This window comes from Cololabis saira, chromosome 18 (assembly GCF_033807715.1).
Source record: "Cololabis saira isolate AMF1-May2022 chromosome 18, fColSai1.1, whole genome shotgun sequence".
Taxonomy (NCBI): Eukaryota; Metazoa; Chordata; class Actinopteri; order Beloniformes; family Belonidae; genus Cololabis; species Cololabis saira.
The window spans coordinates 14,387,729-14,410,936 of record NC_084604.1 but is presented as its reverse complement, the minus strand read 5'-3'; the positions used below and the strand labels follow the sequence as shown (position 1 = coordinate 14,410,936).

The following is a 23,208-nucleotide window of genomic DNA, read 5'->3' as shown; positions in this document are numbered from 1 at the left end:
GACTAATGTCAGTAAATCTGTGCTGCACCTGAGAAATAATATACTTAATAAAATAATCTTTTTAGACCTCTATAGACTTGGAATAGGGTACGAATATGTGTGTATAGATGTCTGAATATGTCTTCTTGTGTAAAAGTGCTTTAAGTGGTCAGCAAGGGTAGACAAGCACCATATAAATACAGCATATTGTTTTATCTTTCCTAGTTAAATAGTTGCACTTTTTTCATGGGAGTAGATACAAAGTATCTTAAATCTAGTCAAACTGTCTTATATTAAGCAAAAATGTTCTTGACTAGATTTCTTAAAACCAGAAAAATAGTCTACGATTTTTATGATTCCAATTCCATTTTCGATTCTTTATCAATTCCCTTATTGACAACAATAAGGCAAATGGTGCTAATATAATATAATTAGTTACTTGCATGTTATTAGCCAAGGACATGCTCACGTTGTTGCTGCCGTGTTGAGAATTACGGACATTGGTCCAGAGCAGATCGATAAAGCAACATTCAGTGATTGTTATTGCATTCTGTAAATGTTTTAGCATGTTGGTCGTATTTCCTCCCTTTGATGAAATATCCACTTGGCAAGTTTTGCAAGTTAGCCTGTTGTTTTTACTGAAATGTTACCAGGCTTTCGAGCATTTGTACCGCCTAGTCTCCATTTTCACTATTAATTGCTGGCTTACGCACGTTTTGTAGCATGCAAAGTGATGATGATGACGTCATTCGTTTCCACTGGAAACCAAAAAGGAATCGTTTGGAACATTTGTAAACGATTCCAAGGACTTGAAACAACGGGAGCCGGTTCCGAACAAGAACCGGTTCTCGATTCCCATCCCTAGCCACGAGAAAGATAGCCTTCCTAAATGACGGGAAAAGCTCCTGGAGCTATGTAGCGCAAGGAAGTTCAGGACCAATGACGTGCCACTAGCAAAGGATTGAAATCATGCAAGTTACAGGATTCAGAGCAACAGAAAGTCCTGCCTTCTCTATAGAAAAGTGATTGTTGTCAAGCTGAGACAGAAATGCACACCTCCCTCAAAAAAAAAGAAAAAAGAGGCTTCAATGCAATTCAACAATTACTACGCGTGTGTCCGACAATAGAGCCACATTTATAAAGTTATCCCGTCAAATAGTGAACCCTCTTGATTGAACATAAACCTGGCAGCGCAGGTTCTTTCCACGCCGTTTATCTACATGGTTTCCCACAATGCAACGCTACAGTCTACACGTCGTCTGTCTCACATGCAGGCACTGGTAGCTGTCAAAGTTTAAAGGTAGGGTAAGTGATTCTACCCAATTTATAACCCAGAACATTTGGTCACATCCAGTGAAATTCTCCTTGTCATCAGCACAAGTGGACACACAGAGACTCCTGCATCGATAAGTATTGTGAACTTCCTGGGATTCTCACCTTGGCGATTAACTGCAGGTTAAAGGGTCCGGTGACCTGAAGCTCCTGCCCGATGGCATGAACGATCATCATGATCCTCTCGATGGTTTTCTGGTTGAGGTCCTGAGGTGGCGTCACCAAAGTGGCATCACCAGAGTGCACGCCGGCATTCTCCACGTGTTCAGAGATGGCAATGGCCACTACCACCCCGTCACAAGCTATCGCATCCACATCTATTTCCTGAGAGGAACAAAACATTAAAATCAGGCTAAATTAAGCATGATGGTCGTCATGAAACTGATCATTTATATCAAAGCAAAACTGATTTAAGTGTTGTGATTCTAATGGCGGATCTCCTGAGTTTTGCTGACCTTGGCCTCCTGGATGAATTTAGAGATGACGACAGGGTGTTCTTTAGATACGGCGATAGCATTACTCAGGTATTTCTCAAGGTCGTCGTCCCCGTAGGCGACGTTCATGGCTGCGCCGCTGAGAACATAGGAGGGGCGGACCAGGCAGGGATAACCCACCGTCTCACAAAACTTCACAGCAGACTAGAGGAGCAAAAAGGCACCAAGAAGAAAAGTGAAAACATAAACAAATAAACAAAAATGCCCAGTGTAAATATGTAATAAAAAATATGCATCAAAACATGGTTTTGTTCTCTTATTTATTTTCCTCATCTTGATCTTTTAATCCCCACATTTACCCGTGCATGATAGCTGTGCTGAACATGTTATCTACCGTACCTCGGTGTCAGAGAGCTCCTTCCACTGCGGCTGGCTGATGCCGATCGTGTCCAACATTCTGGAGAACTTGAACCGGTTCTCAGCGTTGTCAATGAACTCGGGTGAAGTTCCCAAGATGCGACACTGCTGCCGGTGCAGTGACATGGCAATGTTGTTGGGCAGCTGGCCTCCCATGGAAAGGATCACGCCTTCGGGGTTTTCTATCTCATAGATATCCATCACCACCTCAAAGGGGCATAAATGTACACGATTATCTCACATTTTCAGGGAGACGAGAATCGTCTTGTTCAAACATTGGACCATCATCCTTTGTGGTTCTGGACAAACGCCGGTTTATGGCGTCCTCGTCTCTCCAGTTACTCATCTTGCTAATAGAGATCTTACCGGTGACGTCCTGCTGCTGTTACTCTCATCAGCTGTTTCCTTATTTTATAAATGAATAGTAACTAACAAAAACTGAGGTCACGTGATCAACAAACCCCTCCCACAACACGCCAGCCCAGTTCCTTTTACATTAGACCAGACCCGCAGTTAAGTTTGGCGGGGCAGCTTGACGCGCCACACCGCGTCGGTCCATGTAAAACGGACAAGCGACGCGCTACACCTGGGTGTTAAACACGGGGTATCCACCAAAGTAAAACAGGCTATTACCTGATGAGTTTGTTATGGAATTTCTTGCTTGTGTTCTCTCAAGTGACATATTGGACCAAAAATTACACTTAGGCCTGGACTGTAAATCTACTGTTGAATTTAACGTAAAAAAAAAAAAAAAATCCATTTATATGATTTAATCAAACACTTTCTTTTCCCTGTAAAGCTTTGCAAGTTTATTTATCTGCAGTCATGCAGTCACCTCCTTCTCTCTGTGTTTGTTTTTGTATTTGCAGACCCCTAACAGAGTTTCTGTAGATTGTTCTTTATGGGTGTCCTCTTAGGCAACACTTAGGACACCGTCACTATGTTAACTTACGCTAAATTACGCAAAATGTTCCCCTGAAAGAAGATAACCACACTTCCAGGATCCAACACTGCGGGTCCTGATCTATTGTGTGGCCTGCGCACCGCTGGGGTTCACGGCAAGTTGATAGTGATGATATTTGTATAAAGTTGAAATGAAAAACACTTACCTCAAATGAGATTTCATCAAAGTAGAGGCGGTCACACATGTCGTAGTCCGTGCTGACTGTCTCAGGGTTGTAGTTAACCATGATGGTCTTATAACCCATCTGCAAATGATTCAGAGAGCATGACTGACAATCTATTTAGTAACGTTCTGTTTTCTGGTAAAGGACCCTGCTATAGTGTGCGTCTTTCAACTTTACTAAGGTTCTAAAAGAAATGATGGTACAATGTGTTTCCACAAAGCTTTTATGTATTTGAACTCTCAATCATTCTACAGTCCCACAGTGAGCCTCCTCGGGGCCATGTGGGGTCTAATGCAGGGATCTAAATCTAGGTCCACTACCGTGCATGTCTTAGATCTTGTTCTGCTCCGACAGACGATTCAAATGAGTGGATGAACTCATCAAGGTCTGCACAAGTCTGAACCAGGTGTGATGGAGCAGATAAACATCCCAAACCCTGCAACACAGCAGCCCTCAAGGACAGGGATTGGGGAAGACTGGCGTAATGCGTTTTCCAAGGACATTTTAACACGTGGAGGAGATGGGAATCAAACCAGCAACTCTAACAAAACACGTTTCACCCACTAAAAAGAAGAAAAAAAAAGGATTTATGCATTACCATATTATGCCTCAGCATCTTGTCGTACCGAACTGAGTTAGTCCATTTAAGAGATTATCAATCCAATTTCAAGCAGTAACAACCAGAAGCCTTTATACCACTAATACTGCATTTATTTTATTTGTAGTTTATTTGTTTATTTATTTTGAAGTACAAACTACATGATCCAAACGTGAAGCCAATATGGGCTCGGCAGAACTTGGGAAGAAAGCTTTTAAATATGCCCCTCCATCATCCTGGAACTATTTTCAAACAGACATAAAATTGACAGAGCTTTACTCTGGGTACATTCAGTTTTTTACGACAGAGAAAAGAGGTCCTTCGATGGATGTAACTGTTTTAATTGATTTAATCTGTCGGTGTTGATTGTTAGTTGAAACATCAGACAAAAGCAAATCAACAAACTGCTGCCTTCTTGGTTTCTCCTGAAAAAGGGATTTTAATCTCAACGAGACCCACAACTGGTTAAATAAAGGATAAGAATAATAATAGTACCGTCAATATTACATCTACTATCACAACTATCATCAACACCATTATTATTTAACAACTGCTCATGCAAAAATTGTAACAGCTCCAAATACTTATACTTCAACTCAAGTGTAACAACGTATTGGTGTACTTCCTTGTTTATTTTTAATAGTAGTGCTTGTGTAAGTAATATTACTACTGCAAAAAGGCCTAATACAACTACTGACCTCCAAAGTTTTACTGTAAACCAATGACAGTTGGCACCTCTAACTGCACCTACAAGACTGAACTGAGGAACAGTTTTCTTGGTCCTGTTCTTGCAGAATCACATTTATGCATACAATGTGTCCTGTGAGTGTAGTTTTTAGCTTTGGATTTTTGTGGTAATTTTTTCAAAACCGTAGTAAGATGATAGTAAGATAGTAGTAAGATATTTTCTACTTGGGCGTATAATATAAAAAGTAAAAACAAACTCAACTTGTTTGTTCTCTTAGTTCAGATTATTTAGGTTGCTCTGATCTCCCAAGCAGACATACTTAGGCAGAGCAAAGGCTCATTTTCTTTTAACTGTGAAAGCTGAATTTAGACATTTCTGTACTTACGTTACAAACAGACTGGTTAGTAAATAAACAACTTGATTGTAAGGAAGAGTCCCCCCCCATTACCATCTAAAAGAAGGCCTTACCTTCCTGAGCTGTGTGATGCAGCCGACCGCACACCAATCAAACTCCACACTGCTGCCGATGCGGTACACGCCGGAGCCAATCACGATGACGTGCTGTTCGTTAAAAGTCAGGTCGTTTTCGGTGCCATGGTAGGTGAGATACAGGTAGTTGGTGTGGGCTGGCCATTCAGCTGCTACTGTGTCGATCTGCTTCACGACAGGCAGGATGGACCAATCATGACGCAGCTTCCGCACCGCCAGTTCAGTGCTGTGAGAAGAACAACGGGTTGATTTAAAGAGGTTGTGCCAAAACAACCCTGAAGCAAATCAGTTAATCAAATGAGGATATCGTCAGGTTTCCTCCCACCTCTGCACGGCCTGGGCTATCTGCTTGTCTGAGAAACCCAGCTGCTTGGCTTTCAGCATCACTTCAGGAGGCATAGTACTCTCATCCTGCATGGACAATTCTTTTTATGACAAATGCCAATCATTTAAAGTGCATTTATCTGCTTGTTGATACTTCCTTAGTCTCATCTTACTTGCTTGTACATCTCCAGCAATCGTTCCTGGTCCGCTATGTTCTTCATCTTGGAAAGGAACCAGCGATCGATCTTGGTGAGATCGTACAGCTGGTCCACTGTGTACCCAGCTCTGAACGCCGCTGCCAACACGAAGATGCGCTTGTCTGTGGGGGTCTGCAGCTCCTGTCCAGAAGATGGGAAGAGGGTAACCAATGATCCAGTAAAATATTTAAACTTATGCATTTGGTCACACATTTTAATTTAATTTCAAACACCACAAGCATACATGATCTCCTCTACGTGAAGTAAAATATTCTGCAGCATCCCTGCTCTCTGTCAGACAGAGGCCATGATGCTTTTTTATGAAATTAAAAAAAAAATGAAAATGGGGTATTTTTTGTGTAAAAACTGCAAATATCTATTAAATGAAGTAATGTTGTTGAAAAAAGACACAAATGTATTTACAATGATGTGAGACTTGAGCATATCATCAAAAAAAAAGATCAGGGAAGTAGTTCACGTTATTGCTGCTAAAAATGCTACTGAATCAAACGCTGTAATTAAATAAATGATGACAGCCCGTTACGTCATGTGCTGTTGATCTGAGGTTGCAAATCTAAATGGAAAGACTTTTTTAACACTATTGTAAATTTAAAAAAATAAAGGAATTGTAACAGATTGCCACCGTTTTGTAGAAACATACAGTGGATATAAAAAGTATCCACACTATTATGAACCAACAACATAAATGTCAGACTTTTTACATCTTTAATGCTATATTCATAAATAAATAAAAACATAAGTAAATGGGAATATCTAAAAGAAAAACATGCACAGCTTGACTGCATAAACCCCTCTTCTGTGGAAGCACGCTCTGCCTTCATTACTGCATCAAGAGCCTGTCTCCTCAGACCATGACCTTCAATCCCACATAGTGAGTTGGGATTTCTGGGATGAATTAGCTGTGTAGACTTCTTATATCAACTTTAATTATTACTGGAATTAAAAGTGACAGTTTTGCATCAATAAACGGAGGAGAAATGGAGTGGGTACAAACTTGGTCAGAGACGGGTTTGATGGTGTGGTCAAACCCAACGCAGTTCTCATCCACCATCCTCAGAGCCTTCTGAAAAGCCTCTTCAAAGCTGCGGCCAATGGCCATCACCTCCCCTGCAGAGAAAAATGTTGCAACGCACTCAACTCAAGAGGACTAGACACTCACAATTAAAACAACGTGAGCAGAGCAACATGCATGTTTCAATAATCCACCTAAGAGATTATAAGGAACCTGGCAACGGTTAATGACATTCAGGCCTTGTGATGATCCAAATGTCAGAGATTCGTGCTGCAGTTGATGTGAAAACACACTGAGCTGACCACCTCTTCCCCCTCGCTTACCAACACTCTTCATGGAACTGCCAATCTTGGTGGAGACCCTCAGGAACTTGCTGAGATCCCAGCGAGGGACCTTGACCACACAGTAGTCCAAACTGGGCTCAAAGTTTGCCGTTGTTGAGTTTGTAACAGAATTCCTGGAAGATAAACAAACGTGCTGTAAATATTTCTCTACCCAATTTAAGCGCACACTCAAATTGAAAACAGACGTGCAAATAAATAAACAGGACGATATTAACGTTAGTATGCTGATGTGTCTTTTACTTTAGTTTGGAGTTGACAGTTTTCCAGAACATTACTAGCTATCAAACTCCTAAAGAGACAGAGATGGAAACATACTTGAGTTGAGGCAGTGGGATCCCCAGGCCGAGTTTGGCTGCTACGTAGGCCAAAGGATAACCTGTCGCTTTACTGGCCAGAGCAGAGCTCCGGGACAGACGAGCGTTCACCTCGATGATGTAATACTGCAAGGCACCAGCACAAATAACACGTGTCAGACATGCTGCACACACTGCTGTAGATCTGAATTACAGGTGCACTTCTCTAAATATCTGACATCCCAGCGACACTTGTACTGGACAGCATTCAAAGTCCTTCTCCTATTTTTGGTTTTAATTGGATGTTGTGTTGAAAACAGTCCCAGAGGTCAACAGACAGGTGTTTAGAGGAATAAAAATCCAACTGAAACAGAATGAAAGTACGTCTCCACACGTCTGTAGTAAAACTGACTACTACTCATAAGCAGGTTGTTTGGCTTTCAACAAAATATGAAAATGGTTTGAGAATTGTTAATATAATCTAATATACTATTCAGACTCAAGTTGTAATATAAAAGCACACTGTAGCACATTTGAAAAGGGGGAATTAAAAAGAGATTCCTGCTAGCATACCACCGAATTACTGACTTATGCATTCGTATGAAATTAAAATGACCTGGTGACCTCTGTGTTTGGTGAAATAGCGTAAGTTATTAGCAGTGGACTTTTTACTTTGCAAATAATGGCAGACATGGCACATTCACACTGTATTAAAACTTCAGATATCCTCCGTAGTTGTTACTAATGACTGCTGGTCCCCAGGTGGTTTTAATCGTGTGCGAATGGGGCATCAGAAATGTTATTTTTTTCAGTTTTGTGTATTTTGGATTCAAGTAATTTATCAAATTTCCAAAACATCCTGTTGGTTTTAATGTCAGAATAAACCTCTGTTTGTCATTCCTCCTAAATTTGATATAATGGTTTTACAAACTGCTTTGAGTCTTACTTAAAAAAAAAAAAAAAACAACATTCTTTAAACGTTGCCTTTTGGTGAATGCCTCATTGTCTGTCTCAAAGTAAAGATGATGTGTCTGTTCAACTGGTAAAGACATCAGTCTCATCTGTGGAGCTGAATAGTGTGATTGGGAGAGCAGCTGGCTGTTTACCTGATCAGATTCAGGGTTCAGAGCGTACTGGATGTTACACTCTCCCACAATGCCGAGGTGCCGGATCACTTTGATGGCCGTGTTCCTCAGCATGTTGTACTCGTGGTCATTAAGAGTCTGACTGGGTGCCACCACAATTGATTCCCCCGTATGGATGCCGAGGGGGTCAATATTCTCCATGTTGCACACCTACACAGGAAAAGACAACAGAAAATGTTAATAGCTTAACAGCATTTTGCACAGGGTTGACCCAGACGTAACAGGTGTTTTATTTTATTTCAGAAGAGTTGGGTCCTCCTACAGCAGGGGTCGGCAACCCGCGGCTCTAGAGCCGCATGCGGCTCTTTAGCGCCGCCCTAGTGGCTCCTGGAGCTTTTTCAAAAATGTTTGACCTTTTTTTTTCTTCCTTTTTTTCTCTTTTTTTTCTTTTTTTTTCTTCTTCTTTTTTCTTTTTGTCTTATTTTTTTCCTTTTTTCTTCTTTTTTCCTTTTCAACTTATTTCTCAAAATTTTGACTTTTTTCTCGACTTTTCAACTTTTTTCTTGACATTTCGACTTTTTTCTCAAAATTTTGTATTTTTTTCTCAACATTTCGACTTTTTTCTTGAAATTTTGAGTTTTTACTCGTCATTTCAACTTTTTTTGTCAACATTTGACTTTTCGCGACATTTCGACTTTTTTCTCAACATTTCAACTTTTTTCTCTAAGTGCATAATGAAAAAATAAATATTTCCCCAGTTATAACTAATATAGAAACATGCAGCATGTGTTTTCTTCATTCTAAGGCTTATACAAGACTTTTCCTTTTTTGCGGCTCCAGACATATTTGTTTTTTGTGTTTTTGGTCCAATATGGCTCTTTCAACATTTTGGGTTGCCGACCCCTGTCCTACAGTATATTAGGGGTCTAGACTTTTGAGCACCTAGAAAATGACATCCACAATGAGTGTAGTTGCCAGAAACTTGAATGTGTCTGTTACAAGTGGAGTCTTCAATATAAATGTAAATGTTGAAAAAAAAAGTTTAAGATGATAAGTAAGGAAAATGCTGCATAGTCATTTAACTTTTAACACCAGCTGATAAAAGGCAAGTCCCACACATCATCTTGTGACTCTGATGGAGGCGAAAGGAATCGCTGAAACATGTCAGGTATTTAAAAAACCTAAATATTCTTGTCCGACAAAAAGAATCAGCAAATAAAAGTGCTGCATAGTCGTTACACAAACATTATGCAGGCAATCAGTAGGGACCCCTTAATGGGGGCCATCAAAGGGGGCACATTTTTGCGCTCAATCCCGTTTCGTCGAGTCACTCAGCAGTCGCACAGATAATCAGGTCACAACATGAGCAGAACTACAGACACCCACTGTATTAGCTGCAGCTGTTTGACGTGGTGGAGGAACACAGCATGTACGTGCACCACAGCTACTCACAGTGATACAGTTGTCGTAGGCATCCCGGACCACCTCGTACTCGATCTCCTTCCAGCCTTTCAGGGATTTGTCCACGAGTACTTGAGAGGTGTGGGCGAAGGCTGCCGTTACGAGAGAAGTCATCTCCTCTCCGTTGTTGGCGAATCCAGAGCCCAGACCACCGAGAGCGAAGGCAGACCGCACCAGGACAGGGTAGCCTAGACGCTCGGCCGCAGCCACCGCCTACGACAGAATCACAGACCTTAACACGAGCAGCGGGGAGGAAACCGACCAGATCAACGTCTCCTCTCCACACCTGCTCCACCGACAGCGCTGCTTCACTTGGGGCGACGTGCTCGTTGATCTCCTCCATCTTCTCCACGAAGATCTTCCTGTCTTCGGTCATCTCAATGGAGGCAACCGGCGTTCCCAGAACCTTGACGTTGTACTTCTCCAACACGCCCAGCTTTGTCAGCTCAACACCGCAATTCAGGGCAGTCTGGCCCCCAAAGGTGAGCAGAACGCCATCCGGGCGCTCGTTTTTTATCACCTGTTCCAACAAAGAGGAAAGATCGCAGACGTTACTCCAAGAACCCGTCTTTACGTTCCAAAACACTGGTGTTTCCATGTTAAACCCAAATCCATACCTGAGTAACATAGTCTGGCGTAATAGGCAGGAAGTAGACTTTATCAGCCAGACCTTTGGAGGTCTGCACGGTGGCGATGTTGGGGTTGATCAGCACGGTCTGGATGTTCTCTTCCTTCAGAGCCTTAATAGCCTAGGAGTCGGGATGGCACACAAAAGTGGGACTGTGTCACCAACAATAAAGCAAACAAACATTACCCTTTTCAAAATGTTAACTAATGTTAATAACAACATTAATAACTCTTAGTGTGTTATTACATCTTTATTGAGCAGTTGACACAGACCATCATGGAATCCCCATCTCTGTCCTCCAGCCCAGAAGCCTGTTCACTGTTTTACACACCTGTGAGCCGGAGTAGTCGAACTCCCCCGCCTGACCGATGGACAGCCCCCCGGAGCCCAGGATCAGGACCTTTCTCGGTCTGACAACCTCCTCAGTCTTGGGGCAATCCGGGTAGGTGAGGTGATCCATCAGACGCTGCTTTACTGGGGGAGAGAGTGGGGAAAGAAACACTTTTTATTTAATGTATTAAAAAAAAAAAAAAAAAAAAAAAAAGGATTTTCCTGGAATATAATTTAATTCTAACTGTGTTGAACTGAACGACATTAAATTGAATTTGTATTCAAATGTTTACCTTCTCAGCAAAATGCCCCGAGTTGACTGACACAATGTAAATAAACTGAAGTGATTCTGAAGTGCAGCCAGGAGCGCTCATGCTTACCCTAATGCTATTTCACAACTGTGCACAAGTTTTGCAAGACTGAAACCTGAAGCCGTTTCCCAATTCTGAACCACATCCATCACATATAGGGATGGGAATCGAGAACCGGTTCTTGTTGAGAACCGGTTCCCAGTGTTTCAATTCCTTGGAATCGTTTGCCCTTTTTCGCAACGATTCCAGTGGGCGGGAATGACGTCACCAAGCACGTTGCGCAGCGTGCTCATTCGAGCCCAGCAGGAAAACACGGGGACAAAGCGGCATAAACGCTCAAAAGTTTAGCTACATTTTACCAAAAAGGATGACAACAGGCCGACAATACTTGCAATGTGGACATTTCAACAAAGGGGGGAACTGTTAGGACTCGGCCGGCTGATGCGCTGGGAGCGCCGAGTCAGCCGGCGTGTGGTAAGGCTGATTTATGGTTCCACGTCACACCAACGCAGAGCCTACGGCGTAGGTTACGCGGCCACACGCACCGTACGGCGCACCCTACGCCGTAAGCTCTGCGTCGATTTAACGCGGAACCATAATTCATGCTTTAGAAGAGCTGCGCACTCGGCCACGTGGACGTGCGGGGCGCGCTCCAGCGGACAGCGCTCCTGACACAGCTGTAGCTCATCTATGGGAGAAGTTAAAGAGCATCTACCGCTAGATGCTCCTTTCATCAAGGCAGGGAAGAGTATGAGTATGAGAAGTTTGTGGTGTTGAACATATTACTGGACATTCTTGTGTAATTGCCACAAAATAATTTGTTGTATAGTTAATTTCTACAGAAGAATATTTATTGTATTATTATTATTATTATTTTATATTAAATAAATATTTTATATTACAAATCATTTTGTGGGGACCCCCTGGCACCATCGAGGAGCCCAAGGCTGGGGGCGTCTTAAGACCTCACTTATATTTTTTTGTTCAAAGATATAAAACAAAGTTTATACTAAAATTGTTTGTTCTCCTTTTTTCCAAATGAGAATCGAATCGTTAAGCAGAATCGAAAATGGAATCGGAATCTGAAAAATCGTATCAATTCCCATCCCTAATCACATATGACGACAGCTAATGACACGACAGGCCAGCAACCTTTCATTAATCCCAGGAGGTGACATATTCTGGTTACTGTAGAACTGATGAATTCATTACAGATTTAATTAAAATTCAACTCTTCTATCTTGGTATAAGGAGATACATATGCTGCTTTATAGCAGCTCAACATTAGTAGTACATGGCAGATGTGATCATTTTAAATCAGAAATAGTTGCTAACATGTGAAGTAGTGAAGAAGGAAGGGTGTAAGAGTGTTGTTCGTCCAATCCGACACAGTGACTGAGTTGTTTTTAAACGTGCAGGTTGGCTCACGCACGTATAAGGACCCGGTCTCTATATTTGGACAATTAGACAACGGCGTCTTTTGAAAAGGCTTTCTGCAATACACTGAAGATTGCCGAGAAAGCTTTGGTGATCAGTTTCTTGTATGCAATAGCAAAGGTGGCTGGCCTTTGAAATCTATGAGTGATAAATGGTAAACCATTTAAAAACTGATAATCTGACCAGACAGAAATGTGCTGCGTTGGGTGAAACGACACTCAGACACGGTTACCTGATTTTGCTGTGACGCCCTCTTTGTGGTCTTTCACAGTTTGGAGGAAAACGTCAAACAAGCCGACCAGATCCGTAGGCCCGGCCATGTGCTCCGGGTGAAACTGAACACTGGAGGAAATGATTTGTTTTTCATCACTTTTTGAATTCAGATATCAGAACAACTCAACTGTGCTGATTGGAATCTTGCTAGCTCCACGTGTCGATACCTGAACAGGGGTTTGGTGTTGTGCACAATGCCTTCATTGGTGTGGTCATTGGCGTTGGTAAACAACACGTCCCAGTCGTTAGGGAGCGTGTCTGGGTCCACAGCGAAGCCGTGGTTCTGACTGGTGATGAAACAGCGATCGGTCCCATTATGGATGCATGGCTGGTTATGACCGCGGTTACCGTACCTGAGGGAAAAACAGAAGAAATAAACCACGGCAGCTTTGAAGCTACAGCTCACACTTGATGTGAAAATGACCTCTTGTTTTCTATGTGAAACTTTTACTTAATCCAACATTATTGATGATAGGAGCCATTACAATATAATATATATTTAAAGTTTGTTTTTACGTGTTTGTGTGTTCAGGGGGGCAGGAAGAAAAGTAATCAGAAAAATCGAAAATAAACATTAAAATGTGACATGTAGATAGAACTGCGACTGATGCTTTTACGTCTGTCTGAACATCTGTTTGAAACAGTTGTATTTGTGATCTAGCCAATGTATTTATCCAGTCTTCTCAACTGCCCCATCGGTAGCCGTCACTAACTTGAACTACTCGTCGGCAACGTTTACTGTATTACAACAGTGAAAATCTTATCCCAAGATGTTTCAGACAAACTTTAGAGACAAAAGGACACATTATTTGAAACGTTTTCTGGCATAAACTCCAAAAAGCAGATGGCAGTTCAAAATCTTTTAATCTCCTTCTATAAGCGTTTTTGGGTAAGACCACATTACTTTCCCTGGACAAAGAAGTCATGTTTATTGCCCGCTGGGCAGTGCCCCTTCATCCTTCCTGTCCAAGCTGTGCCCATAAAATGATGCTGACTGCAAAATATATTTGGAAGTCTTTTGGCCAAAACTGATCTGACTCGGACAGATAGCAGGACAGATACCATCCCAGATAGCATGTCGTCAATGACATGAGTTCATTTTCTTGGTCTGCAATTTTAGTCGTCAGCTTTTACTGTAATATGCTGATTTATGGCTTCCTGGGCTGTGAGGATGAGGAGCTTCGGACCTCCTCCATCCTGCATCGTTCTGCTTACAGCAGGTGTGACCGTCGGACGTGGGTTATTGACGGGGCCAGCTCGACACCCGAACCTGTGTCAGTTCATGTAAAAGGGACAGGTGACAAGCTCCATTGGGGTAGCGAATAGGGGTGGCCAAAAATATCGATATGGCAATATATCGCGATACCACCTGATTCAATATCGATATTCAAAATTTGAATATCGATTGGTTTTTGTTTTTTTTTTATATATTTTTTATCCCCGATTTTTTCCCATTATATCACCCAGTGCTCCTACCTTAGTGATAGTCCTGGGCATTGCCATCCTCTACCAACCCCGGGAGGGCCCTGCACTGAGCTCAGGTCTCCTCCTAAACCTGAGGAGTGAGCAGGCCGCATCTTTTCACCAGACAGGGTGAATATCGATTGTTTGAAACGTGATTTTTTTTTTTTTTTAGACTGGTTGTAAATCTAATACAACTTTATTGTATACGTTGTCAGCAAAAATCGATAGTCAAAATTGTCGACGATGAATTCCATTGTCGACAATTGTCGCCAGACGTGTTTTTCCAATGGAGTGAGGCATCTCACTTCGTCTCTGCGAGCGGTGGCGGGTAAAACAAAAATCACGGCGTCCTGTACAGCAGCTGCATGTAACAAAACTTCAAAAGTTTGGGAGCATTTTAGCCGGGATACGGCGAATAAAAAGATGATGCTTATCACGGGAGCACGTCAGTAATGCACAAGCATTTGAAGAGAAAGCACGTCGGACAGTTGAAGGAAACGGACTCGCCTTGGTAAGATATTAAGCGTATTTTGGCTTTAAAAGAGAGCTTTAACATTATGCCTGACTGTGCCTGACAAAAGTATTTTAAATTAAATGCATGCAGTCCGAAGAAGAGCCACCATGGACCCCTTTCTGCAGAAGAAGCAGACGTGTAGCAACAGGCGACTGCCCTCACTGATCAATACATGCTGATCTGTGATATGAAGCTCTCCATGGTTGAGGGTGACGGGTTTCAAGTACGTCCTGCCATCCAGAACCCATTTCACCCACTTGATGGAGAAAAAATACGAGACGTTTTATTTAATTTTATAATTTATTTTTTATATAACACAATTGCCTGTCCTTAAAAAAATGAAAAATAATGGACAGAGGTGTATTTATTTATGGATTTATATCTATACTGACTGATCACTGTGCCTGTCCTTGGTTTTAGATAGGATATTTTATTTACTTTTTGTATGAACAGCGGCAAAGTTGAATAAAATATCTATTTTTCATTGAAGTACCCATCTTTCTTGTGTTTATTATCATTTGCCACATAATTAAAGCATCCTCATACTAAATTTAATGTTAATTTCATATGATGTAAATAATTATGAAAAACATATACAAATATGTTGTAACTTTAGCTTGTATAGTTATAATAAAACATTGTTTCGACTCAGTTTGTCCCATGAATTGTCACTATAATCTGATGAACGTGCAACTCGGATTTTAAGATCCATAAAGCTTTTTACAGTTTTCAGCAAACTTTGTATAAAATCGCAATATATCGCAAAATTTGTATATCGCAATATCGTATCGTATTGTGACTCAGGTATCGTGATGTGTATTGTATCGTGAGGTCCTTGGCAATACCCACCCCTAGTAGCGAACATGGCGTATCCGGCGGTGTAAATAGGGCTCATGTGCGAGCTCTGTTCCCTGTGCAGCTGATTATCAGCAGCCACTGGTTCGTCTGCATTTGAAGGGCGGGGCTTACTTATAGCTTAAATAGGGGTTCATATATTCAATAGCACTTTGCATATGTTTTTAATTTCTGTAATAAAACTAGAATAGATTTTTCTGCATTATTTGTAAGCCAAACACTGTTCTCTGTGTACTCCCTCCCAATGCCTTATAGGCATCAGGGAAAACCCCTAAATACCTGTAGTTTATTACAAGGAAGACTGACAGGGTAACTTGAGCGTATCTGCCAGGATTCCAACAACACCCTGGTTTGGCAATGGGAACAGTTGCTGTCCACCGTGACCTTCACACTGATAAAGCCTCCATCAGTGGACTCGATAACCCTGCAGAAGTGGCTCTGGGACCGCGACCGCCCCTGCTTGTGCGCACGCATGTTTATTCAGCCTTTTTCATAACAAAACGGCTCAATCCAACTCTTCGGTGTCCATGTTGGAGACCAAAGTGCTGAGTTAAGCAAAAATCTGCATTTCACAGCACAGCTGTCCCAAAGAATGTGTGTGAAAGTAAAAGTCTATGTTTTTAGTGACCATTGAGTGTACTGAAGGATTTTCCTGAATCAGGTCACTGAGAGCACACATGCTGTCTAATTGATTCATCTTTTTTCAACACAGCTTGACAGCGTTAAAGTTAACTGCAATATCGAAAATGTATCCGTCTGGAGTGTAATGGGAAACAAACTACTTCTGCTTTGGTTGTATTATCGTTGGCTGTATTAAAGTGTGCAGGTAGCGAATGATGGAGGCACTCACTTCATCTTGTAGGTCTTTGCTCCAATGACCAAAGAGAGCAGCTGATGTCCGAGGCAGATGCCAAAAACGGGCTTGGGTTGATCCACACTGACAACCTTCCTCACATTGTTGATGGTAGCCTGACAGAACTGGGGATCTCCCGGACCATTACTGATGAACAACCCGTCAAAATCTGCAGAACACACACGCAAAAAAAAAACAATGCTCAACAGAGGATCAGCCTTCTGTTTCCACGCGTTGAGGCGTGTTTAAGAACCTGACCTTCGGGATACCTCAGGAGTCATTTTGTGTAATCTAATATAATTGATTGTATCTGCATTCTGGCTACAGAACCACTTCCAAGACCCAGCTTTCCGTAGCTGTGTTTTCTACATCGCTCCTCATACTTTGACTGCAAGCGCAAGAAATTAAACAGAGTTTCTGGGGGATCCTTAAAGAACCAAGTGGAACCTGTAAAGAGGGTAGAACCGTTGAGATGACCCAGTACTCTTGCAGTGCTGAATATTTCTCCCAACATTTTATTTCAACCTTTGTGCCTCAGTTATTTTAACAGTAGCTCATAAAATCTGTAAGTTTTAGAAATTCTGCATATGAATGGAGCTAATTCTTTCTAGCATTCAAGAACCCATTTATTCAGTGTCAGTGAGCTGAAATAATTCATATTTTAGCAATAGTCTTTCAACGGACAGTGGCTCGGGTGGTAGAGCAGGGCGTCCACTGATCGGCGATCGTTGTGTCCTTGGGGAAAACCCTTCCCCCGTCTCGCCTCCAGCGAGGCATCGCCGGTGTGTGAATGTGTATGAATGTGCTGGTCGGAGAGGCCGTTGGCGCGGATTGGCTGCCAGGTTTCCATCATCCTGCCCCGGGGCAGCTGTGGCTACTCACGTAGTTTATCATCACCAGGTTTGAATGAGGAGTGAATTAGGGCTGCAATGATTCCTCAAGTACCTCGAGTAACTCCATTACAAAAAATGATAAGAGGAATTTCCTCTGCCTCGAAGCCTCGTTTAAATCAAAAAAGATGATTAAACTTCACGTTGTCATGTGAACAGTTTAGCTGCACAGACGCCGGCTAGGACTGACAACAGTGACAGTGCCAATGAGAAAACGCAGCAAAGCAAAGTAATAAGAGGAAGAGAAAGAAGATGTCGAAGGTTTAGGATTATTTCAAATTAAAAATGAAGGCCCCTGCCACATGGTATAAGACTCTTGTTCCGAGTCCCGGTCCACAGCCAAGCATTTCTGTTTAAACGTGTTGGTTCTGAATGTGAAGTTGCACAATTTAAAAGCAGTTTTTAAGGATATTTTTTATTGAAAAATTTAACAAACAGTTTACTAGTTTGCATAATATGTAAATAAATGTCTATTCTCATAAAAGAAACAAATTGGTTGTTTTTAATCAAGTAATCTGTCTTGTTTTCTATTGTATATTCATTTATATTTGGGCTTTAATAAAGCAAAAGTAAGTTTTATCTGATTAATCGATGGAATATTTCGTAGAATAATCGATCACCAAAATATTCGATAGCTGCAGCCCTAGAGTGAATGAATAATGTGACCGGTGTGCTAGTGCTTCAAGTGTCCAACAAAGCGCGATATAAATGTAATCCATTATTATTAATTTGCCTGTGGCATTTTTTAGCTTGTTGGAAATGAAAACAAAAAAAAAACCCATCAGGGTGTGTTAAAGTTATAGATGCCTTTGAAATACAGTTATCAGTATCAGTTATCGGTACTGGTGCCAAACTATTTGCTGTTCCACAAATCAGTGGATTTAAACTGGTAAGAAAGCCCAATCTAGTACATCAGAGCAGATTAAAGTACAGCTCCTCTCAACTCTGCAAAAAGTGTGCAAATCAAATGAAGTGAGTTGCATGGACGTGTGCTACTGACCCCCGGTGTCCAGCGGATGGTCCCAGGGAACAACCGTAACACACGCTCCTCTCTGGGCCAGGCAGCGGATCTGGTTGTACTTGATGCCGCAGTCTACTACAGTAATTCGTAAACTACCACTCGGGTTGAACACTCTCGGCTCCTGGAAACAAAAACACATACAGCTAAGCCACACCATGCTACAAAGAACCTGGAACTAATCAACGTTTTTCAATAATTTCCTTCTCAAACTACACGGTCCTGATCACTTTTCATGCGTTACTGTCTTCTAGGATTTTCACTTAAGCCAGAATAACCCTGTCGGTCCTTTATAAGATGCTGACAGTCTGAAGGTAGACAACCAGCAGAGAACTTTGTATGCGGCCCTGAAGTACTTATCTAGAGAATAACTTTGAATTCAAAATAAATGAACACAGCTATCAGCCTTTCCATTGTTTTAGTCATAGGAAAAGCCCGTCTGGGTGGGGCTACCTTCATAGAGACCTCCTGGACCAGGTTTCTCTGGTCTGGGTTGTCAAAAGGAACACTGTCCTCGGGAGTCCCGTCCACAACCAGCTTCCCCAGCATGGTGCCTTTCTCTCGGATCTTTTTGGTCAGACAACGAGTGTCAATGCCTGGAAAGCAAGAAAAGGCAGCTTTAAAACGTGAATCTTATTCTATACATCAAATGTTGAATTGTACTTTGCTGATACTCTATACAATTTAAGGTTCAAGTCTACGTTCATTCATTTCATATCACTTTCTGACCTTGTATTCCAGGCACGTCCTGCTCTTTGAGCCATTGGTCCAATGACTTAACCGAACTCCAATGACTGGGATCCTCTGACAGTTCTCCAATAATCAGAGCAGCAGCATGAATCTTTGATGACTCGAACCACTGAGAGGGAAACCAGACAACCCCATCACAACCTGGCCGTAGCCTAGGGCAGCGTCTTTTATCAGTCCTTTTAAGCCCACTGTGCTTCATATACTGAGAGTCAATTTGTAGAGGAACATTTCTCACCACTGACGGGTTGAAAATTAAATATCCATTTAATTTTTTCATCCTCTATGGCACTCCTACCCCAAAATAAACTTTTATGCTAGCTTGTGCTCTCCCTCTTTAAATAATGGCTCACCTTCCTGAGTCCAAACTCTCCCACGGCATCATCTGGTACTCCATAGTTGCCAATCAGAGGGTACGTGAGAGTCAACAGCTGACAGTGGTAGGACGGGTCAGTCAGAGCCTCGGGGTAGCCTACCATGCCCGTCTGGAAGACTGAGCACAAAAATATTCCTCGTTACAATATATAACAATTGCACCAGTCACGTTCATCCAAATAACCGCTGATGTATTAGTCATTTCACAAAAGCTGAATTTTTATTTGCAGACAAAAATCCACCTCAAATGGTTTTCTGGGAAACTTTAAATTGTAGGTTACCAGCTAGAAATAAGATTTATTTGTGGATTATACTCATGAAGTCATGGATGTGTCAAAGAAGAACAGCCTCCAGCTGTTTCATTAAACAGCCCACCGGCTGCTGGTGACAAAAGTCATTTCTGCAAAGTATGCGCACTATAAAATATTAACATGCCACCTAAACTAAAAGAAGTGGGCAACATGTTTGGACGTTCCAGTGAGGACGGGAGAGGAGACGAGGGAGAGAAAGAGACAGGCCAGTAGCTCCATGAGATAAGGGACAGGGAGTCACACACTTATAAAAACATTTTGTTTTATTTATTTTTTACTGTTTTTGTTTGTTTCATAACAGGGCTAAAATGGACAGTGGTGAACACCTTCATGCATTAATACACACACACTTGACTTTTAGATTAAAAAATAAAAATCAAGTCTCAGCTCAAACTCTTGATTAGATTCTAAATTAGGGCTGTTCGATTTTGCCCAAAAATAAAATCTCGATTTTTTTCTCTCAAAATCCGATCCAAAGAAATGATTTCAAATATGCTGTTTTTTTATTGAATATTTTCCCCATTGGGCTTCAAGTGCAAACTTTGCTGTTATTAAACCAAAAATTAATGAATAAAGTGCAAAACTCTGTAAAATAAGTTGAAAAAAGTTTTAAAAAATATAATAAAATATAAAGTTTTATCTCTGAAAAAAAGAATCTGCAAATCAGCACTTGCAAACATACAGTAAGTTATATTTCCAATTAAATAAAACAATACATTTTCTAATTAAACTTTGCATGCTAAATAATAATGCAACCCATGAAGGAGGTAGAGGTGTGTAATGTCAGTCATTACATTTGCTGTTCACATTTGCAAGTTTTTTGCAAGGAACACGAGCCGGTCTACCGCATCTGGCTGGAGGGATGCCCGGTGGCATGTTACAACGCCACCTCCTACACTAAAGAGCCTCTCCGATGGCGCACTTGTCGCAAGTATTGAGTGGTATCAATCATTAATATGTGTGCAGACAAGGTTAAAAAAAAAAAAATAAATAAATAAATAAATTAAAAAAAAAAAAAAAAAAAAAAAAAAAAAGTGAAAAATCGATTTTACGATTTTCACGTTTTAACATCGTTCTAATTACATAATCGCGATTACAATTTAAAATCGATTAATCGAACAGCCCTATTCTAAATTAGACTTAAGCTGTTAAATCTCACGTCAGTGTGGCGGGAACAGGCTGTCAACTCATTCATCGTTGGGACAGGGGTGTTTGGGTGGCAACCTGTGTTGAATGCTCACTAGAAATTCAGGTTGAGTCAACAATATTCTCCTTTTTTCACAGTATCTGCACCTTCTGCCATCCAGCTTTCTGTCACATTTTAGGAGACGTGAAGCCTTTCTCAGCTGATTTATTTGGTTTGTGATGTCAGGTTGCTGTTGTCTGATCAGTTTGCTTCGTGCTCAGGTGATCAGAGGGATTCACTGATTTCACAATACCTGTATTATATGAGTTTCTTTTGTTACATGACCGCTTAAAAAAAACTTAAAAACGTTATTTTTTTAAGAAAGCCTATCCCTGATGTCCTGGTCTTTTAGAATGTCCTCGTGCTTTTTTGCTAATTTAGCTTTTTTTATTTTATTTCATTTTTTTATTTTTATTTCTCTTTTATTTTTATTTTCTATTTTTCTTTTTTTCTAATCTTTATTGTAAGCGCTTTGAGACTTGTTCTTCAGGTGAAAATGCGCTCTATAAATACAATTTATTATTATTATTATGATGGAAGGATGTTCTACCCTTTCATGTCAATGTTTCATGGGCTAAGAAAATAAACTAAGTTTACAATATCTGCCTTAAGAGGACCAGCTACTAAACCACACAACAGACTGAATAATTAGTTTATCACATTGGTTATCCAAAAGGGTAATTATTGACTGCTATCTAGATAGAAATGCCATTGATCAGCAAACCTTCTAGTTGTGAGGCTGATGAGCTTTAAAGATCCAGACTTTTGCAGCACCAATTACCGATTTTTTTTTTTTAAGGAATTTGACAACGTCCTTGAGGTCGATAAGAGGAGACAAGTTATCTGTGTCTGACGCCGAAATACCGGGACCAGGCGCACAGCAGAACCTCACATTCCCAAAAGACCAAATTGAATGGGTCTACCTGGAGGAAGCACTTCCGTACATTTGCATCAGGCAAAGTGATGAAATACAGAAACACATGCAAGTTACGATTACCGTCCAGTTTTAAAGACTTACCCACTTCCCCCGAGACGGACAGGTGTTTGCCGATCGGGCGGCCCCTGAACGTTGTCCCGTCCTCCAGGACCAAGGTTGCCATCTTTCAACTGGGGGACCTGGATCTCCACGTGAAGCGCAGACGGAGATGCAAACGAGCCTCTGCCAAAGAAAAAAGCCCAATGGACACTTGCTCTGACACCGAAACAAGAACACCTGGCGGCGCTGAGACCTACTTTCAGCCACGACACAAAGTAGAAAGTTTGGTGGGAGACTTTGCCGGTTGTTTGGACGGGAAGGAGCCACCGAGCAACGTGCGCCAGCCCCGCCAGCAGCAGCAGCAGCAGCGTGATGTCGCTCCGGTGAACCTGCTTGACGCGCCAACGCGGCACACTTCCGCCCAAGCTTTTCAAAGTAAAAGACGGTTTCTACAGAGCCCATATTAGTCCAAAATTTCACATGTCAGCAGAGGTGTCAAAAGTATTCACATTCATTACTCAGGTAGAAGTATAGATACTAGAGTTTAAAAATACTCCTGTAGAAGTTGAAGCGTCAACTCAAGTTTTTTACTCAAGTAAAAGTATAAAAGTACTGGTTTCAAAACTACTTAAAGTATAAAAGTAAAAGTAATGTAAGGGGGAAAAAAGCCATTAAGAACAAAAGCCATTGAAATGAATGCATCTTGGTATAATGCAAATATATTAAAGAACCATATATGTGTACTATTGAGCATTAACATGTGTTTCAGAGAGCAGCAGATATGATGACTAGTTGCCTATAAGTATTGTAATGGTGCAAAAAGTCAAACCTCAGAGGCATGTTATCATTTATCCTAACCTTTATTGGAATGTACATCCAAGTTTAGTTGCAGGAATCTGAGGGAACGGATGTAAGAAAAAAACTGGACAAGAACATCTGAAACAACCACAACCAAATTCACTCTATCCGGATGGCGCAATTTAACAGGATAGTTTTTTTTTAAAGGCCGAAATGAAATAGAGTAACAAGGCTGTTTTTTAAAATGTAAGGAGTAAAAAGTACAGATAATTGTGTGAAAATGTAAGGAGTAAAAGTAAAAAGTCGTCTGAAAAATAATTACTCCAGTGAAGTATAGATAACCAAAATTTCTACTTAAGTAAGGTAACAAAGTATTTGTACTTCGTTACTTGACACCTATGCCAAACTTGCTTATAATTTTTGAAAATATCCATGTCTGTA

The 23,208-nt window shown here is 41.2% G+C and overlaps 1 protein-coding gene across 1 annotated transcript in view; it reads right to left on the bottom strand.

The window, feature by feature from the left end:
* The window catches only part of cad (carbamoyl-phosphate synthetase 2, aspartate transcarbamylase, and dihydroorotase), a 38,009-nt gene extending 15,652 nt beyond the window's left edge, over positions 1-22,357 (bottom strand). Inside the window, exons 1-24 of the mRNA XM_061746407.1 lie at positions 22,227-22,357; positions 22,012-22,152; positions 19,475-19,614; positions 19,104-19,233; positions 18,828-18,970; positions 18,357-18,498; positions 16,464-16,635; positions 12,948-13,133; positions 12,740-12,849; positions 10,761-10,903; positions 10,419-10,550; positions 10,088-10,321; positions 9,793-10,014; positions 8,362-8,550; positions 7,278-7,402; positions 6,942-7,075; positions 6,601-6,713; positions 5,562-5,726; positions 5,390-5,475; positions 5,044-5,290; positions 3,272-3,370; positions 2,145-2,369; positions 1,767-1,949; positions 1,417-1,635 (exon numbers count right to left, since the gene is read on the bottom strand). Coding sequence (XP_061602391.1) covers positions 1,417-1,635; positions 1,767-1,949; positions 2,145-2,369; positions 3,272-3,370; positions 5,044-5,290; positions 5,390-5,475; positions 5,562-5,726; positions 6,601-6,713; positions 6,942-7,075; positions 7,278-7,402; positions 8,362-8,550; positions 9,793-10,014; positions 10,088-10,321; positions 10,419-10,550; positions 10,761-10,903; positions 12,740-12,849; positions 12,948-13,133; positions 16,464-16,635; positions 18,357-18,498; positions 18,828-18,970; positions 19,104-19,233; positions 19,475-19,614; positions 22,012-22,093 — 3,621 coding nt within the window. The 5' untranslated portion in view covers positions 22,094-22,152; positions 22,227-22,357. The remainder of the gene's footprint in view (positions 1-1,416; positions 1,636-1,766; positions 1,950-2,144; positions 2,370-3,271; positions 3,371-5,043; positions 5,291-5,389; positions 5,476-5,561; positions 5,727-6,600; positions 6,714-6,941; positions 7,076-7,277; positions 7,403-8,361; positions 8,551-9,792; positions 10,015-10,087; positions 10,322-10,418; positions 10,551-10,760; positions 10,904-12,739; positions 12,850-12,947; positions 13,134-16,463; positions 16,636-18,356; positions 18,499-18,827; positions 18,971-19,103; positions 19,234-19,474; positions 19,615-22,011; positions 22,153-22,226) is intronic.
* Between the last annotated feature and the right edge of the window lie 851 nt (positions 22,358-23,208).